The sequence below is a fragment of the Liolophura sinensis genome, chromosome 13, assembly GCF_032854445.1.
Source record: "Liolophura sinensis isolate JHLJ2023 chromosome 13, CUHK_Ljap_v2, whole genome shotgun sequence".
Classification (NCBI taxonomy): domain Eukaryota; kingdom Metazoa; phylum Mollusca; class Polyplacophora; order Chitonida; family Chitonidae; genus Liolophura; species Liolophura sinensis.
The window spans coordinates 23,162,018-23,186,417 of NC_088307.1; the positions used below are offsets into that span (position 1 = coordinate 23,162,018).

General features: G+C 37.3%; 1 protein-coding gene across 5 annotated transcripts in view; it reads right to left on the reverse strand.

The window, feature by feature from the left end:
- Nucleotides 1-1,240: 1,240 nt before the first annotated feature.
- The window catches only part of LOC135480320 (high affinity copper uptake protein 1-like), a 45,662-nt gene continuing 22,502 nt past the window's right edge, over nucleotides 1,241-24,400 (reverse strand). For 2 of the 5 annotated variants that reach the window (XM_064760134.1, XM_064760135.1), the window contains 4 exons: nucleotides 8,302-8,448; nucleotides 7,014-7,080; nucleotides 6,474-6,648; nucleotides 1,241-5,486 (listed from right to left, as the gene is read on the reverse strand). In XM_064760134.1, the coding sequence (XP_064616204.1) occupies nucleotides 5,285-5,486; nucleotides 6,474-6,648; nucleotides 7,014-7,080; nucleotides 8,302-8,448 (591 nt within the window). In that variant the 3' untranslated portion in view covers nucleotides 1,241-5,284. Of the gene's footprint in view, nucleotides 5,487-6,473; nucleotides 6,649-7,013; nucleotides 7,081-8,301; nucleotides 8,449-14,286; nucleotides 14,532-14,589; nucleotides 14,717-15,350; nucleotides 15,439-24,400 lie in introns of those variants that run through there. The other 3 variants (XM_064760138.1, XM_064760137.1, XM_064760136.1) reach the window with 3 other exon arrangements.

Consider the following 24,400-nt stretch of genomic DNA (forward strand, 5'->3'; position numbering starts at 1 on the left):
TGTAGTTTATCTTGCTTTGGAAATGGGTCGGTTTATGAGTGGTATACGAATGTCGGAGTCATAGGTTGAATATTTAGACACAAGAAGCGATGAAGTGGACTTTACTATGATTTCATTATATAGTGGGCCTCGCAAGAACGACAAATGGCGGCGTGAGGAAACCATGCACTTCTACATTTGTACAGGTTAACTAGAAAATGCAGGCAGAAACACTGATCACCAAGCATAAACTCGTCCAAATCTACCTGGCTGGAAAGTAATGTTTAACAAAAGAGCGTTTTTTTCTTCAATTAGGGCTACTCAGGTTACATGACCATCCTTTTTTTTTTTTTTTTTTTTAAATATGCAGTTCTAGTGACGTCATATGCTCCATACACAGCCTGTCCAATGAAGCTGTCGCACTATTTGGGACCATCCTTGATTTATTTCGTTCTTCAACATACCGAAACAATACACGAGTTCGCGGTTTTAACTGCGTTTGGATCCTAAACAAAGCCACGTGGTGACTCATAATGTTCTTAATATTTAGCACTGAAAATCTTGTGACGGAGTCATACACTCGATACCAGTCAGTGCCAATTATGGTCAGTCGAGCAAAACTCTCCCTGAATGAGCAGATGTTTTAATATATCTGATTTGTATGATTGGTGTTTTACGCCGTGTGCTGAAGAATATTTTACATCAACGGCGGTGCCCGATGTTTTAACGTGAGAATGTTTGTTATATATAAACGAGATACTTTGATTTCCTCACAGGAAAGTCTTTTCATTTACTTACCAAATACCGAGGATTTACTTTGGCCACTCAGGTTTCCTCGACCTACAGGCATATGAAACAGGCGCCCGCCTTCCAGTGAAATATGCTTGGGAGCCAATCAATCGAATCTAACTAAATCTAATCGATTACGGGTAATTTTCGACACAATTTTTCTTCCACAGTGTATTTCCACATTTGACGATAGCCTGTATGTACTGGACTTGAAGTCACGGTGACTGCGTTGCTGAGAGAAACCCCGAATCACTTATGCTATTAATCAGTAAATACAAGGAAGAATTAAAAATCCCTAGAATTAAACACAATGGAAAACTTACAATAATGACGTGCTCGCTTGGTCGAGTCTTTAATAGCTCTTTCCATACAGATAAGTCAAAACGGCCATCTTACAAGGGAAATATTCTTGGGTACGGCGTGGAACACCCATCAAATCAAATAAATAAATAAACAAAAAATCTGAGTCCGATTAAAGATATAACATGATTTATCATTTATTCCTCAAGATAATGTTTTTTTTTGTCTTTTTTACTAATGCTCTGACATAAAGGCGGTAACACTAACTCTTCAAATTAACAAATACATTTATATATATATGGTGGGTTTCAGACAAAAAATACAAAGCAATATACACACCTAACTTTAGACTACATGAACTATCGCCAGAACAAACATCTTGCATTGCAGCTACTTACACACACATGTAGCATACGCTTCTCTGACTGGTAAGATAAGGTACGACGTTTTTAACGTCCTGTAAGAAGAATTGTGGCCAGGGAGCGAGCGTCGGGACTTGTCCATTGTTGGGTGTAAACAGGGAATATAGCTTCCGGGAATATAGCTTCCGGCGACATAAGCGTCTCCAGTACAATGGCAAAGAGGTTGACGTTTTAGGTAATTGGAGCAATTGGTGGGGGGGTCTCACACTTGGGGAATTGAGGAAAATGGCATAAAATTACACCAGTCTGATTTTCTGTGGGACAAAACCAGGCTGCTATTAAAGGGAGTATGACATTACAAATGGGAAATACGTTGATCTTGGATAGCATTGAGATAAAGTTAACCAGGACGATAACAATAGTGAATAACGGCACATTCCCGTAATTGTAAGGTTGTATTACAGTTAACCTTGGAGCTTTATCAGAAACAAAAGTATACGTAAGAAGGCACACATCCAGCCTAAAGTCATCACCCAAGGTATCGCTCTTCTATTTCACCAAAATTTGTTGACTGATGAGAGAAAGTTACAAAGCGTTACAAAAAAATAACCTTCCCTATTTCCGTTTTTCCCAGTACCATCATACACAAATATTTACTCTCGTCAACAACGGTGAAGAGACACCGACAGTATGCCGTCCACATCCCTTAGGGAATCTATTTCGCTTAAGCTTTTTTCGCCTCACGGAGCAATACTAAACAGACAACTTTTTGACCTGCTAAATTTCCGAGAGAAGAAAAAAAAAACGTAGTATTTCTCGAAAACTACCTCTCATTCGGAAATGTACTGAAGAAACTCTTAATGGCGACCTTTCAGAATCTCATGTCCTTGATCCAGCATGAGTCCAGGCAGCATCCACAGGTGACCAGAGAGTGAATTTTAACCAAGTTTTGTAGAAATTACAGGGAATCTACATGCAAATCGCAAACATTTTTCAACATGGACTCAGTTCTTGATAGTTCAACAAGACGATCTACTTGAAGTATAGTATGAATTCACGAATGACTTACGTATAGTAGAAGGTCAATACACGATACAATATAACGACTGGACATAACAAAGGAAGTTAAATACAACAAGTTTGAACAGAGATAGGCCTACATACATATTCAAAAGATGTCGGTGACGACGTGCCACCATCAATTTCAAATGTCTTCCACACATCACCAAACCATTTTGATAACTTATATATATACATATACAAACACTTTCAAAAATATATTTGATTCTATTCACAAATATCATAGCAATGCTCTATCAATATCATTTGACCCCTCATGAGGTCACAGTCATGTTACACAGGGACGACACATTTGATTGGATAAATACACAAACCTATTAGCCAATAAACAACATGTACATGTACCAAGCGATTTCATTGGTCAAGGTATTTTGTGTGGTACATGTACTAAAAGGTGATCACATTGATTGAGCCGGCCAACTTTATCTCCCAGTTTTATTTGTCATATTAAAGATAACAAACGATGGTCGACTATCTGTAGGCACCATGGGCATGTGATTTATGAAGTCAATAATAAAACTCTAACAGTGATTTTGTAGGAAATTTTCTATATCAGGTTTCAATTAAAAATCTTGACTAAACATTTGTATGGAATCTAACAGTGTTACTGTCAATGAAGGCTTAAACCTCTATGACCAATATTTTTGCCATACATGTGGCTCATGTTTGAAATATAGACTGTATAATTCAGCCCTAAATAAAATCCCCAAATTATTTTTGGGTTGTACATTAGCACCAACCAGCAAGACAGTTCACATCTAAGAAGACAGCTGATTTCTTTCTCCAACTAAAGTTGCTAAGAAAGGTCAACTACTTCAAGTGCAATAATGAATCAAGTAGCACTGGATGGAAAGACGAAAGTTCCTATGAAATGTTCAACATGCCATGGATTACTTTGCTTAACTTGACATGATCTCAAAAATAAAACTTTGTTCACATCTGACAGGACCGGGATTTGACCTCAACACTACTGCACATCAAGCAATCAAGCAGTCAAAACTAGAAATATCATTTCAGTTGACAAATTTCTTGCGTAACTCTCTTCCATACAAAACTACCAGCGTATATCTATATCAAATGCCTAATGTAACCTTTCCCCATTTGTACACTCGTACAACAAGCCTAACGTGATCATATATTCATAATTAATGTATCACATATTTTGGCTCTGACGCATCGTTAATATTGAATTCTACTTCTTTTTGGTTAAACCACAATTACTGTTCACCAGAATATTTTTGATCACACTTTTTGTACTGATTTAAGGTGTTTTGTTCAAAGATTTTATACATCTGGTTGCAAATTTGGGAAGGAAATAACATTAGAAGTTGTATATCATAATTGGTGGCTGCATCAGGTGAAATGCAAAAAAAAAAAAATTTATTTACAAATCGAACTTAAATCAGCAGAAATATAAATTTAACAAAAACTTCGAAATATAATTTTAAAAGATAAGAGATTGAAGCCCTAAATCATGCATGCATGTAATTGTCTAACATATCTTAACTTTTTGGAGTAACATCAGATAATATTACCGCTATAAGGCAGATCTACGAGCCTTTGAGAACTGGAAAGTTTAGGCATGAAATTTACTTCTACTGAAGTGTGAAAAACTGGACAAATAAATGAAATAAGGAATTTTCTAATATATAAGTAATAAGTTTACATCATGTTAATGAACATCATGATTGTAAGAATGTATGCTTACATGGAATAATTCATGATTATACGAATGCAATGTTACAAGAGAAAAATTCCATGACTGTAAGACTGTATGCTAACAAGGAACAATGCATGATTGTATTAAGCATGTATGCTTACAAGGAACAATTCATGACTGTAAGAATGTATGTTTACAAGGAATAATTCATGATTATACGAATGCAATTTTACAAGAGAAAAATTCCAAGACTGTAAGACTGTATGCTAACAAGGAACAATGCATGATTGTGAAAATGCATGCATACAGGGAACAATTCATGACTGTAAGAATGTATGCTTACAAGGAACAATCCATGATTGTAAGAATGTATGCTTACATGCATGCTTACAGTACATTCCTGACTGCATTATACATATACATGTAGAATGTAAGCAAACACTGAATGATTAAGCACTGTAAGCATGTGAGCATACAAAGAACAAATGAGGACTGTAAGAATGTAAGCATACAATCTACAAGTCTTGATTGAAACACTGGACATGGAGCATACAGAATACAAGTCACGCTTGTAAGAATGTAAGCATACAATCTACAAGTCTTGATTGAAACACTGGACATGGAGCATACAGAATACAAGTCACGCTTGTAAGAATGTAAGCATACAAGTTCATAACTACAAAGAAAAAATCCTGCTAAACAAAGCCAAACAAATCAAGCAAAATGAAATAGACATATAAAAGTGAATAAATGACCCACTGTCTAAGAGTACACAATAAAGCGATTATTTGACTGAATGAATGCCTGTGTGGTTACAACCTGGAAGAAATTAACTTCTACAGCATATCGATCTCATTCTGAATGAAATGAAGTTTCTAATGGATGTTGATTTTATTTCCATGAATAATTTTAAATATTACTGTCCTACGTATTGACTTCTCTGCTGGATTTGCCACAAAATAGTGAGAGTGGTATGTAATTCCATGTCACCACAAGTTTCAGTCAGTGATGATATGGTTGGAGTGACTACGGACGCGGTCACAAATTACAGACTGGTCAGGGTTCATGCTGTCGTGGTCGAAGTAGAAGTACGTGCGTCAGAGGGCCACGCCCCCTAGTGGCAGTGTTCGTTAATGTCCACCACGATGGCGCGCTTCCAGCCGAATGCGAAGTAGCCCGCGCCTGCGCCAAGCGCGATGGCTATACATAGCCAGGCGTTGTAAGTCATGAAAATCAACATAAGGAAGTAGCTGATGACGATCTGGACCATATGTAGCAGCGTCTGGAGAAAGTGGGATCCGCTCAGCAAACGAGACCTGAAATGGGGGCAAAATGAGAATGACCAGAAGGGCAACAAAATATTTCATAAGTGAACCCAATGTTTTATTTATTTATTTATTTGATTGGTGTTTTACACCGTACTCGAGAATATTTCACTTATATTACAGCGGCCAGCATTACAGTTTGAGGAAACTGCCCAGGGGAAAACCCATGACCATCCACAGGTTGATGACAGACCTTCCCATGTATGGCTGCCCAATGTTTTAGTTATTGGTATCATTGTTGTTTTAAAGGATACATGAAAAGGTATTACAAACATATGGTTTTAAGGAAACTGAGAAGATACATGTAAGCCCAACAAATTTTGTATGCAGGCATATTTTTAATATTTTTTAATAACTTGTAAGTCCTGTACGTTATCCCATTTTTTTTTTCAATATTCAGAAATGACTTCGAGATGAAAATAATGGGAACGCACGACCAGTTTAGTGCCCCCTATCCGGGCTCTCACCCAAACAAAGTTGTTTTGACAACTATCATAACTGAATTCAAAACTGCAGGCCACATAATTTCTAGACTTAGGTCTTTATACAAACAGGATAAAAACCAAGTATTTCATCTAATCTTTAGCACTTGTTGCTTATCACTGGATGACATACTCTTCATGGTGAGAGAGCTGTTCACTTTTTTGGAACATGTAACTGCCACTTACCATACAGAATATGTAACATGGTAATTCTTCAACTTTATCGAAGGTTTGCAAAATGTTTATTCAAGCATATCCTGATGGCACTGTTCTGTATAGACTGATAAAATTCGACTTTTTGTAAAGCCCTGAAATTGACCAATCCAACCAATGTAGTTTTGTCTCCAAAATCAAATTAAAAAGTTGAACAAATTGAACTTAAAGTTGCTCTTTCAATTGTGAAAAGCTTGAGGAATTTAGGTCACTTCATTCAGATCTAAAAACTCAATGCCAAGTAAAAACTGATTTCCGAGTGTCAATCAGTCAAGGGACTTACCCGACAGTTTTGTGTGTCTCTGTGAGCATGGTGTCTCCTGCACTCCCATTGGACACCGGCATGCTGTGGTAGCGAACGTTGACATTGGCTTTTCTCAACAAGTGTTCTCTTAGCACTTTGAGGCCTTCGTAAAACATGGCGAGGAAGAAGACAGCCACACAGGCCCCAGCCATTTCTGTTCCACAAACAAACACACTTACGTTGGAATTTCATTTATATACCATTTTTTTTTCCCAACTTCATCTAAGTGTTGATAACAAGAATTTGCATAGAAAACATCATTAAAATCAGACAATATCTGAAGCAGTTATACTGCATGAAAATCTACAGCCAATCAGAATGAAGGAAAATTGTTGAATATGCGAAACTTATGCACAGATTCGGCTGGTCTTTAAACTTGATCTGAGGGACCACAAGATGAACCTGAACATGAGTTTTTATCAAAATCGAACATGTTCGTGAAGCAATGATTTCAAGGAAATGACTGTTGTGCCATTCCTGCATTCATGACATCTGGATATATAAGCTAGTAATACTCACGTCCCACAGTTGTTACATGCAGCTGTTGAAACAGAATGTATTCCTTGAAGCCGGTGTGAAAGTACATCTGTAACAAAAAGAAAAACATAGTACATCTGTAAGTAAATAACTTAAGCACATATGTAAGTAAATAACTTACGTACAGATGTAAATAAATAACTTAAATACATCTGTAAGTAAATAACTTAAGTACATCTGTAGGTAAATAACTTAAGTACATGTCTAAGTAAATAAACAAAGTACATCTTTAACAAAGAACAAAACAAAAAAATACAGTACATCTGTAAGAAAATAACACACATCTGTAAGAAAATCAACTAAGTAAACATCTCACACACAAAAACCCAAAACAAAGTATATTTGTAACAAAATGAACAATGTTTGACTAATTGTTGTACTTAAGCCATACTTAAGATCTTTCAATTTAAGTGATGGTAGCCCTTTTTATAGGTGGAGGAACCTATAGGAGGCCCAGGTGTATGAAACAGTTTGCCGTGATCATCTTGGAACATGTAACATTAGTTAAGTTTGGGTGGCAGATACAAACCTATCATGAGAACAACTTTGTGTATCTCAATTTTTGGTACGTGTAGTACACATGCACTGTAACGTCACAGAAGAAAATGATGTGTTCTGCTGCGAGTTTACACTAACAAGCCTGCTCTCAGCTCTCATTGGCTGAGAGGCTACACACCCCCAGCATAAATAACAGCGTGTCAAAGATGGAGGACGTCATGTAGTTAGCGATTTATTCCAGCTTTGCCGTTTTCAGGCTTTACGTGTATGGCGAGGAAAACTCGCAAAATTATGCAGCAGGCACCACCAGATAGAAAAAAATGTACTCTTTTCAGCCTATAGCGTCATGTTTTTAAGTTTTCTTCTCCTTTAACATATTACTGCATACGTATGAGACAAAGATCAACAAACAATTGCACACGTTCATGCCATTCTATTACTTAGAAGAGCATGTATATGAATCTGTGGTTGCCCATCACAAGCCTCGCTCCACCTAAAACTGGTTATGGTAAATTAGTATTGTAAAGTAAGACCATAATTTTAATTTTATCGACAATGCTCTGGAGATGCTTTAAAAAAAAAAGCATTGATTAACTGAGTCTTTATAGCAAGGCTGTAGTCTGATTCTACACTGCATATTAGGAGATAAAAACACACGTTTCATGAATCCCTTAACAAGTCATCCTTTAGGCTAACCCTACCCTCAAAATTCTCTTTTCACCTGACCCAAACACAACGGACAGTAACCAAACCCGTTTCTGCTTGCACTTACCATCATGCTGTGCTCCATGCTAAGATTGCCATGCCCGCTATGGTCCATAGCAACGCCTCCGCTGCTGCCCCCCATATCCATCCCGCTCATGGAATGCCCTGAGTGATCACCAGCATTCATCATGTGTGTGGTTGTTTCGTGGCCCGTCTACCAAAACAAAAAAAAAAAGACACATCAGTCTGTTTATTTGTTTCTTTTACATCAGAATATTTCATTTGTACACTATCTATCACATCTAACAGCCCAGTGGAAATCACCAGGCTGCATTTGCTGACAAATACACTAACTAAAAGCTGTAGCTGAACCAACAAAGCTAGTAGTTGTACTCAAGCATTGCAACTTCACATTTTAATTTAGGTTTTTATCCCACGCCAGAGCACTTTCACTCCTACAACAGATGTCACATTTATGCTTGGGCAAAGATTACCAGAGTTAAAACAGCAAACTGGACTCATATATGCATGTAACCTCACCTGATAATTTTAAATTATTCCTTTTAATACCAGACTGAAGAGTTTTTCACTCATATGATGGCAGTTAAATTATGTAAAGAGGGGAACTGGGGTGCACATGGTTAATTAAACCACTAACATTTGGCGGGTTAGTGACAAACTTCATGTCCTTCAAGATACAGTATTCATGTCATACTGGTTGAAGAAAAAGTGGTCTTCACAGAACATGTTAAACTGTCCAAACAAGGCTTAATTATCAAGAAATAAAAAAAAAAGCCACAAAACTGATTAAAAAATTATATTTTTCTTTCTTGGCATATATTTCTTCACTTTACTTAAAACCATATAGTACCTCTTCATGTATCCTTTATAACATAACACTGTTCTCATGTACCAAAATCTGTTTTGTCTGCTGACAATGCTGCACAATGTACATGTAATTAAACTTTTAAAACGTAATTTCTGGGGGCCTCCATGGCTCAGTTGGTTAGTGCGTTAGCACAGCCTAATGACCAAGGAGCCTGGCTTCCTCTCCAGCCGTAAGTGGGAAGGTCTGTCAGCAACCTGCAGATGGTTGTGGGTTTCCCCCGGGCTTTGCCTAGTTTCCTCCCACCATAATGCTGACAACCGTAGAAGTGAAATATTCTTGAGTACGGCATAAAACACTAATCAAATAAATAAATAAATAACTTAAAAAGTAATTTCAAGGTTACTGTATAAGAACTACATTTCATCAAATTTTTTTTATGGTTATGAATTGTATGAGAACTAAATGTACATGTATTTTTAATGTGATTCCTGGAATGTTAACTTTCTTTCTTTAGTTTAAAAAGCGTTTGCTTCCTGACTGTTCTGAATTTGGATGGTCAACCACTGATTTGAATGCATTTCCATGTCAAAAGACAACCGCTTTCATGATTATACCATGTACATGTCTGAAAAACTGCTGATACAGTGTTAAGGCATAACCTTGCCGTCAAGCATTCATTCACTCACTCAGAAAAAAAAAGATGGCCGCTTAACATGTTTCCGAGTTTCAGTGGACAGTACGAATGTCACTTCTATTACGATGTTATGTATAACCTGCAGTGTCTGGTTGGTGCTGTAGTCTTGTGTCATCCCTGTTAATACAGACTTTGATCTTGTAATACAGACTTTGACCTTCTGTGAGTATTACTCTTACCTGTCCGTGTGCCTAAACTCTTGCTCTATATACTGTCCCACTTTGTTTGAGCATTTCATGCAGCAAAACTATTAAGTGGCTCATTCTGTATGAATCTGAGAGTTATATTGACTTTAGAAGTGTTCTGAGGTTTGCTGACATTCTACTGGAAAAATCTTATGTTTTTCAAAGTATTTATTTTATAACATTTATTTGCCTAGCTAAAAATGGTCTTTCCTGGGTGTAAATTTTTAGGTCATTTTCCATATGTTATTGTGTTGTAAAGATTCTAACAATCCATCCTGTTATTATAGCACAGGAGAAGCATACATTTAGTGCGTAAAATTTACAAAAAATTTACAGCATGAGGACAATATTGAAATATTATTTGTGCTTATATACTTATTTATTTCTAAAGAATATTTCACTTATATGATGGCAGCCAGTATTAAGGTGAGAGGAAACTGGGCAGAGCCCGGGTAAAACCCACAACCATCAGAAAGTTGCTGAAAGGTTCTTCCCCCTTCTGGCCACAGAAGAAGCCAGCATGTGTGCTTGTATATATAATACTATATTTCACTTTCACACCTGTACAAAGTATGGTGGTCAGTTTTAAGTGGAGAGGAATGGGAGTGTCCCATGTACAGGTAACCACTGGCATTTTCTCAAGTACAGGCAGAAGATGAACATCCTCAAATGAGACATAAATGAATGTGATATTGGTAGAAAGTAGGTCAGTATTGTATCCAGAAAACTTGATGCAAGAGCAGTGCTATATTAAAGAGGCTGTAACAGAGATTTTTGGCCAAAAAAAATCTGAATTCACAAATCAAACCAAATCAAATCAAAAGTATACCGTATTTACCAGGAAAACCTCAAATTATTGTCTGTAAGAACATATCAGAATTCTACATTTATGATATATATTGTTAATATGATTCTAAAGTATTAAATTTGACCCATTTTAAAAATGTAAGGAACTTTCTTTCCGATCTCGAACAGTAAAATGTTCAGACGAGGCTAATACTTTGTTAAAAGTAATTATTTTGTGCTATTCTAAATTGTGCAAAAAAAAGAAGAAAAAAAAAATTGGACTTGCAGTGATGGATATTTTCCAAAAAATCTCCTGTATAGTCTCTTTAATGAACAATTAAAGTACATAAATCATAGTCAGGGAGAAGAATCTTTATGCTCTGTACAGAAATAGACACCACAAAGACGTAAATAGTATGAAGGTTAAAATTACACCCACATGCACATGTAGAGCAAGTTATTAACAAAATCATCTGATGTAAAGTAAAACTTCAGAAATGACATCTAGCACTTCACACACACCTGTTGACTGGTATTTTTACCTGTACTTCCCTTAAGTAAGCTCATATCCTGGGTTAAACCGCCGGGTGTGTCAAACCACAGGTTAACGAGCTTTTCAGCCTGCCTATGACCTAAGCAAGGAACATATGACCAGGTGAGAGGGTTCCTGTTTAAACTCAGGGCATGGGGACAGGCTGACCCTCACACACACTCCAGCACACAGGTACACCCAGAGTATCACCCGGACGTGCCAGAGAAGCTTACTTACCCTCCATCAACCCTGATACATCCCACACTAAGCCACTGTATTGTACTTTAGACATGATAAACGAGGGTATAAGGGAATAAGACCTCCTATGAAGTGTACACTGTATGTATTTCACCCAAAATTTGGCATTTTTCTAAGGACACATTTTGCTTGATTCTTATTGATTAATCCCCATAATAAGGCAACTGAAGAGTTTTTTTTTATTGAAGTTTGATCAATTATTTATCAGAAAAACTCGAGTTGGCATCAAAACTTTCTTTGTAGCCTTTATATGCTTAATTCTGGTATGACATTATACAGTCTATTAACTTCATTGACATGTACAACATACCATGCATATATCACAAGGCATTTGACACTTTCAACATGCACTTTTTTGCTGACAAGATTAAGTCCTTTGATCTGTGTATTTGTATCAATATGCATGATAGATGAATTACTCACATACACCCAATGAGTCATGTACACAAACTGGCTTTCCTCGCATTCCCAGAATGAAAAACAAATACATGTATCCCTACATCTATGATCTAGAGACACTCCCACACAAACATTTTGGTTGGAGAAATTATAATTCTGACTACTTAGAAAAATTCTCCCATGCCTGAATCATGCACAACAAACATTACAAATACTTGTTTCAAAACAACTCATTTCCAACAGCCATGGCCACTGGTGTATTATCAAATCTCCACAAATTTCACATACATTGTAAAAGCTCCTATAAGTTCCTGTTAAACACCTGCTTTTAGCTCATTAATTTTATCAAGATTGTTCCTGCAACCAATATTTCCAGACATTCTGAGAGAGCTATGGTGTGTAGAAAAATAATTTGCATAGTTTTATGAAGTTTGCATCTTAAATGACACAAACAAGTAAGTTTTAAGAGTCATTTTTATAATAATTGCCGGAATTTCTCACAACTATTTTCGTACCAGATGTTGCCTAGGTTACAGTGCCTTAAGACAGCATCATTTACAAAAAAGTTGAGAAAAACTGATTTACAAAGTCTTGTGAAAGTGGATCCTAATCCAAAACACATATACCTACACCTATATGTCTACATTATACCCAATATCTTAGCGCTACGATATTTATTATCGATTATTTTATTATTCTGGTGTATTTAAAATACAAGTTAACTTTTTTGTTCCAAATGTACACGTAGGGAGCACAATGCAATGTCCAACATACAATCAAGCTGTAAGTGTATGGGCAACTTAACTTCTGTTGCCAGTTCAAATGCATGTTCATATATTTATATTAATTAACTAAATTACACCTGAAGCCTTGTAGAATAAATTTGACTAAAAACTCTGATGTCTGCTTTTCCTTAAGGTATGACCAAGGGTTGCCCAGAATTCTACAAACTTGCCACTGTACTAAACCAGTAAAAGAAACTTTAACACAAAATCTTATTTATTTATATGATTGATGTTTTACTGCATACTCAAGAATATTTCACTTATATGACAACAGCCAACACTATGGTGGGAAGACACCAGGCTCTTGAAACCCATGACTTTCCGCTTGTTAAGAGATCTTCTCATGTATGCTGAGAGATGAAGCTAGCATGAACTGGACTTGAACTCACAGCAATCACACTGGTTAGAGGATCCTGGGTCACTCCGGCCCGCTAATGTTCCAAACCCCTTGGCCACAGAGGCCCACAAAAGCTAAGTCTACATTTAAATGCTGACTAATACGTGTGTACCTCAAATCAACACGTCCCCCGGACTCTGCCCGGTTTCCTCCTACCATAAGGGTGGCCGCCGTCGCATAAGTGAAATATTCTTCAGTAAGGCGTAAAACAACAATTGAATAAAAAAATCAATCAAACAAATCAAAACAAGCGCAGAAACAAGTGTTATATAACAACCCTAATTCTGCAATACTGTCCATCGCCCCTACACCCGATATTTTGAACATTCTATGAGAAGGTGTAGAGAAATAATTTGCACAGAGTTATGAAGCTTGCATTTTCAATGACACGAAGAAATAATTTTTTGCATCATTTTCCTAACAGCTGTATGCATAACTTTCACTGAAAAAAGAGTCACAGTGATTGAAAAGGTTGAAGATTTACAGTACTGGTCATTGATGTACCTCAACATTATACATGTATTTAAATATAAATCCTAAAAAATTAATGCAAAAACGCACCCTCAATAAATCTAAACAAATCAAGCACAAATCTGCAATAGCTATGACATAAGTACATTTCGCAATAAGGCAATAAGTCAATGTTGTTTTGCACACCGGCTATCAGTTTGAGTCAGAGGCACATGTTACAAGATAAGATGTGAAAAAATTGAACCATATGACCTAAAGACAGAAAGAGCGACTTAATATAGACATGATAGAGCTGTTGTCAATAGTGAAAAAACCTAACTGAACCCAGACACTAATTCTTTCTCACATTAAGACCTCACCTTCAAAATTACTGAATTTACACTGAAAACAGACCTTTACTGATATTTAAGAAAGTATGATGAGGCTTTCAACATTCTTTATAAATAACCATCTTCAGAGTCTAAGACAAGCATGTTAATTTTTCATATGCATTCACATTTACCTGGAAAGATGGCACTTTTAAGGGAAGAGAATCTACAGGTATTTCTTCAGAATCTGCTTAAAGGTCTTCTATTAGATGACCCTCTATGAGTAAAAAGTATACTGATTAGTTTTAGCTATTAGGAATATTCTGATTTCCCTTACAGTCAACTGAAAAATACTCATCCCTGGAGGTTACATATTGAGAAGGTAAGCATAAAGTTTGGTATACTTACTGATATATACGACCAGTCGCTGAGCTATATATGCTTCTACCTGCACAGAATAACCCTGCTTCTTAACCCCAAACAACAGATCTATAAGTCAAAACTTTTGACTGGATCTATTTTACCACTGTCTGCAGACACACGGGACACTTCTATGTGCACGCAGTATATGCCCATCTAAAACTTCCAAGACACTGAAGGTATGTAGCAATTTTACCAAGTCATTCCTCCCGTTTTACTCTCTGCACGCAGATGTGTTTTGCATTGTACATGTATTTCCTATGCTGAATTACAGGTGTATCTCTTACCTACCCACAAACAGGAAGATAGTATTCCTTTTCAAACTCACGAGGGTGAAACGGTGAGGCTATGTAACCCACATTTCTTATTGCTCCTTAACTTGACAGTATGCAGTTACCTGCGTTCATTCAGGTAGGTCGTATAAACACACAACCTTATCACAGTCAAGTGATCTCACAGTGACCATGATGACATACATGTACATGTGCACGTAGGCATGTCAGAAAGGCCCATGAATATGGTAGACATTCAAACCAAAGAACATAACAAGGGAGACAACCCACATTCTTAGCCTCAACTACAAATCTCAGGCTTGTGTACTTGCAAAAAACAATTCTGGAGTGAGGCATTTAACATCAGCTGTAGTACATAAATAAGCATTAACCTTCTTTAGTACCATGTAATCCTTATATTGATCCTACATCACTTGCAAAAAATTTACCCATCCGCAGCTACTGTGTTTTTAGCCCAACCTATTTCCTCTAAAATTCCTGGTTTGTTCATTTTAGCCAATATATATGTAATTGTAGCAGGAATATTGAGTTTCTTTTTTCTCACATGGCCAGACCATCTAATGAACAACATTCTCATATCTTTACTTTTCCAAAAAGGCTGGTAAAAAAATGTAATATTTTACTTTCAACACTAGTAACGTCTGTCCCAAATTTTATAACATGTAGGGTATACCATAATCAACATATTCAAAATGTTTCCATTTCTCAGGAGTCCAAATATAATGTGGTAATGTGCAAACATGGTAAAAATCGATTTACCTGTAGACGGATTCATCCAGCAAAACACAAAATACTCCAGTTTTGCTACTAGACAATAATGGGCACAGTGTACACAAGTAATATGCCCCTTGTTTGGCTCTGAAAACAATAATGATGCTGATGTGATTTGGCAATACATCAACCTTTGGCGTTAAATTGATGGGCCCTCGGCCAGATAAATTCATCATGACGTCTCACCCTTTATGGCGGTTACTAACTTCATACATTTCTGCATTATGTCACTGAATAACTTTGCACCTAATGGTGTGTTTTTTGGCCTGGATATTGGTCTGATATGGGCCGCATTGACTGTTAACCAGCTCAGACCATGTGAAGACCCTCGATACGATACTGAGGGACTATTTATTTACTTATTTATTTACCTGATTGTTGCTAACGTGGTACTGAGGAATATTTCACTTATTCACATTATCGTGGGAGGAAATCAGGGCAGAGGTTACTGGATCCCAACGGCCATCTGCAGGTTGCTGGCAGACTTTCTCCACGTATGACTGGAGAGGAAGCCACCATGAGCCAGACTTGAAGTCACAGCGACTGTATTGGTGAGAAGCTCATAAGCCATGATATGTTGCGCTAACATGATAACCACTTGGCCACGGAGGCCGCAAAGACAATACAAAAAACCCTTGATTAGTGATTATTTACTGACTTCATGTAATTTATTTATTTACTTATTTGATTGGTGTTTTACGCCATACTCAAGAATATTTCACTTATACGACAACGGTCAGCATTATGGTGGGTGGAAACCGGGCAGAGCCCGGGGGAAACCCACGACCATCCGCAGGTTGCTGACAAACCTTCCCACGTACGGCCGGCGAGGAAGCCAGCATGAGCTGGACTTGAACTCACAGCGTTTTGCCATCCTTACATTGCTTCGGCTGTCACAGTTTTCCAGCTGTAAAATTTGTTTTGCCACACTCTTCAATATGTGAACAAGGCTAGCTGTGTGATGTTTTGCCAGTTAGATTTTCAGCAAAGACGTTTAAAAATAAACACGAAGACCATATAAAGAACACTGCCATGACACAGATAACCCTTTCCATTCCTTTTGACACACATGCAGATTAGATATATACAACTAGCGTGGTTTTGTCTTCAAAATCAAATATAAAATGTGCATAAAGGGTGCTGAAAGTTGCTCTTTTATAAGCGAAAAGGTTGAAGAAATAGGGTAAACATGCCCTGTTACAAATTCAGCTCCCTGCTAAAAAACAAACTACACCGTAACTAATTTTGAAAATCGACAGAAAAACCCCCATGTTGAGCATTTTCCTAGGAAGGTTATATACATCAACCACTCCAGCAGAATTTGTTTGGTAAACATAGTTTGTTTAGAGAACAAAAGCCCCACGCCAAAACCAGCCGCGTCAGGGTGAGTTGTGGGGACATAAGATTGACAGTGCCGAGGTGAAAATCTGGGGGGAGAGCGAGGGGAGAGGGTTGGCGGGATGTCATTACATGTACATTATAATATCCACAGTCAACATCACGTATATATGTACAAGTTGTGTTTAATGAGTCAGCAAAAACAGTTTTTTTTGTTTTCTTGAAAAAAGTATTGCTATTTTTATTGGCCCTGAGAGGTGAACTCTTCAAGAGTATGAGCAGTATTCGCTTTATCGTTCATGCAAGAGAAGATTCTCAATATGTTCAACTCTTGTTTTATTCTTACAGGCATATCTATATTTCACTTTTAACATGTACTTTATAATAATGATTCCATTAGATTGCAAAATCTATTAATTTAGGCAACATTTCACGAATTTTACTGGTACTTTTAGGGTCATTGTGAGGCAAGTTTAGAGAGGCCTAACAATGCACACACAATAGTCTTTTCTACTCTGCTGTGTGAGAAGGTCTGGCAGCAACCTGCGGACAGTCGTGGGTTTCCCCCGGGCTATGCCCGGTTTCCACCCACCATAATGCTGGCCGTCGTCGTATAAGTGAAATATTCTTGAGCACGGCGTAAAAAACACCAATCAAATAAATAAATAAATGAATTTCTGCGCTGTGTGGATAAAAAAATGTGTTTTCTCACGAAATCCTGAAACGATCTTAATCAACAAATTCAGATGTAGTCAGAGTAACAATCATCCCCCAAATCAGACAAAATGAACACAAACTCATCACTTACATGTACACATTACAAGCCAAGGGGTAAAAAAAATTTTTTCCCCACCTGTTGCAGGCATTGTTTATCTTAGTAACTGTTTTCGCCACCTGTACATACTCGTTATTAACACATCTGTCTCAGGGTCATCATGTTCATTTCATACAACTACAAAACTACAGACATTAATCAATGCTTAGTCCTGAGACTAGTTTTAATATGCGGAATTCTGTCTCAAAATATTTCAGAAATTTTCAAGAATAGTGCGCTAGAACACACCTGGAAACTTTTGGTTTCACGTCAGTTGGAAAAATGACATGTTTTAGCCATTAAAATTAGAAATCTAAAGTATGGTATTTCAGATACAGTTTAGCATTTTTCAAGATACAGTTTGCTTGATTCGCTGGCAGATTTGGAGTTCGCTCAGGGGGCTGCCGATGCGAAGCGAAACAGTAGTGTCGCGACCTACAATTGACCAATGATTTAAATACACACCAAGGCAGCTGATTTTTCCATTTGACTCAATAGTAAATCACGTTGAAAAGTTTGCAAATGCTGTCTCTATACAATTTTTAACTAGATCGTGTGAGATTCCTTAAGTTGAAGATGTCCATTTGCTTAATAAATCTTTCCAAGAAAATTGCTCCACAATGTACATCTTTTTTGTTTTCAGCAAATTGCTAGTGATTTTTAAGTTCTACTGATTGACTGATTCAGCTTACATGACCATTTGTTAAGAGTTTTACGTGAAATTTGATTAATTTCTCATCACAAAAAAAAACAAAAACAAAAGTGTCGTTTTATGGCCTTTATGTGTTTCTGAAAGTTCATTTTTACATACAAAACTTTAGAGGAAAGTCCAAACAGAAGTCTAAACTAACAACTTGGGAAATAAGGGGATAGCCCAGCTATCTGCATGAATAGGCACTCCACATAATGGACAAACCTGGTCCTGTACCGGAGGAGGGAAACACCTCAGTGCAAATTGACACAGTGGTTTTCAATCAGGTCCAAAACAGACCTCCTGTCTAAGAACCTTAAGGTTTAGACACAATTGAGCGCTTGTCAGGAACATGCTGTGTGGACTGAGTGTAAACACATAGGCTGTGTGTAGACGCAGATACTTCAGCACTTTACTCAGAAAACAAGCTCGCAAATTTTCTCTCAGCAGGATGCAATAAGGTCGATGTTTTTTGCAAACTATGTAATAAGGTCACCATGTACTGCTGTCAAAAAGGTTTTCGATTAAACCCCACATCGATGCAACAAGCCCTATATGTATTCCAGGGTAGTACCCAGAATTCTTAAATCCCTTTTAATACACTCATGTAAAATTTCAAAACTGGACTTCTGTTCAAAAGAAGAATGAAACTACAGGTACATGTATGAACATGTAAGTGCTTGTATTTTGTCATATTAGTATAACTTGTAAGAGATAACTAGGATTTGAGATTATAGGAGATGCCAGAATGTTAGACAGTTTCATTAACCAGCTCTGAAATTTAATAAATATCACATGCACTGTCTAAATCTGCAATAAAAAAAAATAGAAGATATTAAAGGTAAAAACTGGATAAGACAAAACTCATGATATGTTATTAAATTTATAAATAACTACTTGTAGATGACAAAAAAAAGGGAAATAACTAATAGAAATGTGGCAATAAAAGCCTAAAAGTGAAGCTCCTTGCAAGCTGTTTGCGTATATTATGTGTGTTCATATTTTGTCTGGTTATTGAGTATTTACTGCCAATACTGTTAAACAGTTTAAAGGGGATTACTTTAACACCAACCCAGCATTATTTCAAGACAAGTTTGATACCTGTACATGTGTATGTAACTACCCTAAATGAACATAAATTTCATCCAGGATTAACTTGCCCGTTTTTCCCGATTTTGAGAGCTCTATTGATTTTAGAACGGTGTTTTGAAGTTTGTTTGGAACATGGGATACTATTCTAATGGAAAGCTGTAAGTTTCAGCATCAAAAATAATATTTTGTGACATTTGTATGCCTCTAAAAATGCACTTTTGTGGGCGAAATTTGAGGTCATTAAGGGTACTACTATCAACCACACTCTGCCAACAAATTGTAGCTAATAGTTTTAAAAGTTGGAATATTCAGTTAGATTTGACATGAATGCTTTGCCTGGGCTGAAAGAAACAAGCAGCCCATGCATTTCAGATTTAACTGTGGTACTGGCATGCTATTAAGTACAGTTACTATATGCATTTCCAAAAGCAAATAATTTAAATTTTTTTCTCCGAATCAGACAGAATCAATGATAAACAACAACATCCTCAATCAAACCTTACACTCCCAATCCTATATTTGAACATGAGCAGATTCAACATATTGAACTCTTACAATAGGAGTTTACAATTAACTTCTGTTATTCAATTTCCCTGAATGCCTGTCATGGTTATAGTAGGCATGATGGATCCTCACTGAGAGAACAAGAGACTATCTCCTTGGAGAATGAGGAAGCCATTCTGAGGAAATGAAAGCTACAATTTTAGACTTGATAATCACCTTATCATGCTACACAGTTAATAATCCTTCAATCAAGATATACTGTTGATAATCACCCAATACAGCTATCCTGTTGATAATCCCCCAATATAGCTATCCTGTTGATAATCACCCAATACAGCTGAACTGCTGATAATCACACAATCCCGCTGTATTGTTGATAATCACCCAATACAGCTATACTGTTGATAACCTCCCAATACAGCTATACTGTTGATAATCACCCAATAAAGCTATACTGTTGATAATCACCCAATTCAGCTATCCTGTTGATGATCACCCAATCCTGCTATATTGTTGATAATCACCCAATCCTGCTATATTGTTGATGATCACCCAATCCTGGTGTATTGTTTTTTTTGATCACCCAATCCAACTAAACTGTTGATGACCACCTAATCATACTATCCTGCTCATGATCATCCACTGACCATTGATCATACCACTGATAATCACCCAATCCAGCTGTAACATTGATAATCACCCAATCCAGCTATACCATTGATAATCACCCAATCCAGCTGTACCATTGATAATCACCCAATCCAGCTGTACCACTAATAATCACCCAATCCAGCTGTACCACTGATAATCACCCAATCCAGCTGTACCACTAATAATCACCCAATCCAGCTGTACCACTGATAATCACCCAATCCAGCTGTAACATTGATAATCACCCAATCCAGCTATACCATTGATAATCACCCAATCCAGCTATACCACTGATAATCACCCAATCCAGCTGTACCACTAATAATCACCCAATCCAGCTTACCATTCATAATCACCCAATCCAGCTGTACCACTGATAATCACCCAATCCAGCTGTAACATTGATAATCACCCAATCCAGCTATACCATTGATAATCACCCAATCCAGCTGCACCATTGATAATCACCCAATCCAGCTGTACCACTGATAATCACCCAATCCAGCTGTACCACTGATAATCACCCAATCCAGCTGTACCACTGATAATCACCCAATCCAGCTGTACCATTGATAATCACCCAATCCAGCTGTACCACTGATAATCACCCAATCCAGCTGTACCACTGATAATCACCCAATCCAGCTGTACCACTGATAATCACCCAATCCAGCTGTACCATTGATAATCACCCAATCCAGCTTAAATATGAGTATTAAGATATTCCGTCTATAAAGACAGTCGGGGCCTCCGTGGCTCAGTCGGTTAGCGCGCTAGCGCAGCGTAGTGACCCAGGAGCCTCTCACCAATGCGGTCGCTGTGAGTTCAAGACCAGCTCATGCTGGCTTCCTCTCCGGCCGTACGTGGGAAGGTCTGCCAGCAACCTGCGGATGGTCGTGGGTTTCCGCCGGGCTCTGCCCGGATTCCACCCACCATAATGCTGGCCGCCGTCGTATAAGTGAAATATTCTTGAGTACGGCGTAAAACACCAATCAAAAAAAAAAAAACAAAATAAAGACAGTCTGTTAATCTACGAGTCAAAACTACGAGACTATCGTATACCAGCTATCAACGAATATGGATGTTCCAGGTCAATAATCGCATGGCCAATTCCCAAAAAATGACATTATAACACACATCACCAGAGAACGATGAAAACAATATATGAAGTACGAAAATAGGACGGAATCATACAAAGAGAAGCAGTCAACAGTTTTCAATGATGTTGGAAAGATGCAAGGTATGTGCTAGGCTTTCCAGACACAGAGTCTATGAAGACACTGATAATACCGTGCATATACATCAGCCAGTTGACCAATCACAAAATCCTGAATTTTCATGTGAATCATGTGTAACACAAAGTTACTCATATTTACTTACATACCTGTAGTTTTTTTAAGGGCAGGAATGTTCAAATCGTAATCGGCACCTTTGTAACACGTTAGCCAGACGGCCAGGTAAATTTGATTAAGGAAATAAACACTGAAGCATGCCAGTGGCTGTAATTGAAGGTTTTTGCAATTCAAAGTTATGCTTCATAATGACCATGAATAATAGAATTGGAAACTTTAAGCATTCAATCAATACACTTCTTCTTAAGTATACACAGATAAATAAAAACAAAGTTTGCTGCATATTTGTAAGACAGCGGAAAACTTACCTCACGTAAATGTACAGAAATATGTGTGAGGTGAAAACTGTTCAAGGCTGATTGGGCCATTCAATGTCAGGTCACAATATAGGGTTTATATCGATCTATCAAATGTTAATGTGCATTCCTTTGACAAGAAGTTTACTGAAAAAGTTACCGCTCATGCAGTTACAATTCATCTACATGACTGTATATTAATTACGTGATGGCAGATATCCGCGCCTTCCCAGACACCTTACAAATATCCTCAAGGCAAAGCTGTAACAAATCCTTTACGAGCTAGAACTGAGCATGTGACCTTATTGGTCAAAGAGCCAGTGGTAGGTTAGTAAGGGACCATCCCCATAAATCAGTTGCATTTGTTTGGTTTTTTCTTTCTCCTAAATACCCACCCCGATCTACACCCTTCATTTGCCCATTCTACTTAAACGATTTACATGAATCAAAAAAATCCTGGTAAATTTGAGTGCACAGCCACTTAACTGAGTGATGACTGCATTCCAAAATATCAGTTTAATTTAAGTAGACGCTACTGCATACATACATATGTAGCGCAACTATGACAACATGTTTTTGTAAAATCAATCAGTTTAATACTGCGATCTAAAATGTTATTCTGGAAATCCACGAAGCTCTCATTTTCTGATATGAAGGAAAAACTTCAGTACTACAGCAGGTGAGGAAAAAAAAAACTCAAAAACTTCTTAATGTTGTGAGATTTCACATTTAAAACAGTATGGTACATAAATGCTCTGATGTGTGAGACTACCCTTGAAAGGTTTATAGGTACATTTGTAACAAAAGCCGTTTCCGATTTTTTGTTCATGTCCGACTTTCAATAAGAAGTGAGGTTTTTGGGAGACCCGGGTGAAGACAAACATGGTCTCTATCTCTGGGTCTATCAGACAGATCAGAAATGTGAAGGCAGTATAGTTTGGTCCTTATTAAGGGATTATAAGATTAGAGAGGACAGACAGATCCATCATAACCAATCAAGGCTGCCAGGAAATTTGTGAGTTTAGCCTTTGTATTTTCTGATCTCACCTTTCATATTTGCTACATGTTGTCGTTGTTATAAATTATGTTCATCACTGAAATTCACATATAAAGTGTAGAGAAAGCATGTAAGTGTTGGGTAGGGTAATGACATTTCCCTTGTCAAAGATGTATATAAAGATGGATACAGTACCCCATTACAACTCTCGTTTTTCAGGAGGGATGAATGTAATTCTGTGTATTTTTAAAGTGTAAAGTCTTTTTTGCTGCCAGCCTGCCATTTTTGGTGTACAGGTGCATGCTTGGTGTCAAAATGATGGAAATTGTCTCGGCTTTGGGCAGTTATGAGTTTTAATGATGAAAGTTTGAAATTCTGGGCAAGGGGACACAAGGAGACAGGTGGTAATGATTCTGTAAGTGATGTTCCCTTGGCGTTTTAAGGCACCCCTCCCAGCTGTCAGCATAGAAAAGTCCAGATTTTGATGGTCAAAGAATGAAGTGCCACTTGCAGTATACATGCAATACATGTCTAACATACAAGTACATGTTACAGCAGTAAATGCTTCACCTGCTACAACTACCCAAGAAAGCTTCAACTGCCACAACTACCCAAGAAAGTTTCAACTGCCACAACTACCCAAGAAAGCTCCACCTGCAACAACTACCCAAGAAAGCTTCACCTGCCACAACTACCCAAAAGCTTCACCTGCTTCACCTGCCACAACTACCCAAGAAAGCTTCACCTGCCACAACTGCCCAAGAAAGCTTCAACTGCCACAACTACCCAAGAAAGCTCCACCTGCCACAACTACCCAAGAAAGCTTCACCTGCCACAACTACCCAAGAAAGCTTCAACTGCCACAACTACCCAAGAAAGCTTCAACTTCTCTTACCATTGTCTTCCTACATGTATAAATGTATAATTCTTTTACTAATTCAACAACAAAGATTTGATTTGTTCATTTTTTTCTTTCTGACATGTTCAAGGTCACCATTTTAAAATCAAGATCTATTTTTCCCTTCTATTTATTTTTGTACAAATTTTTTTCTGGGCCCCCTTTTTTTTTCATGCCTTCTGTCATGAAGAACATCTTAACCATGATTGTAATTACAACACTGATACACAAACATCTACTCTAAACCCTCAACAAACTCAACCACAGACACAGTGGATCTTTTACCAGATTATATGAATGTTATGTGATCTAGACAGATTATTATTTAACATCTGGTACATGTACATTCTAACTAAACAGCAAATTTCAGTCTACAAAAAGTTTTGTTTTCGAACTGCTTCTTAA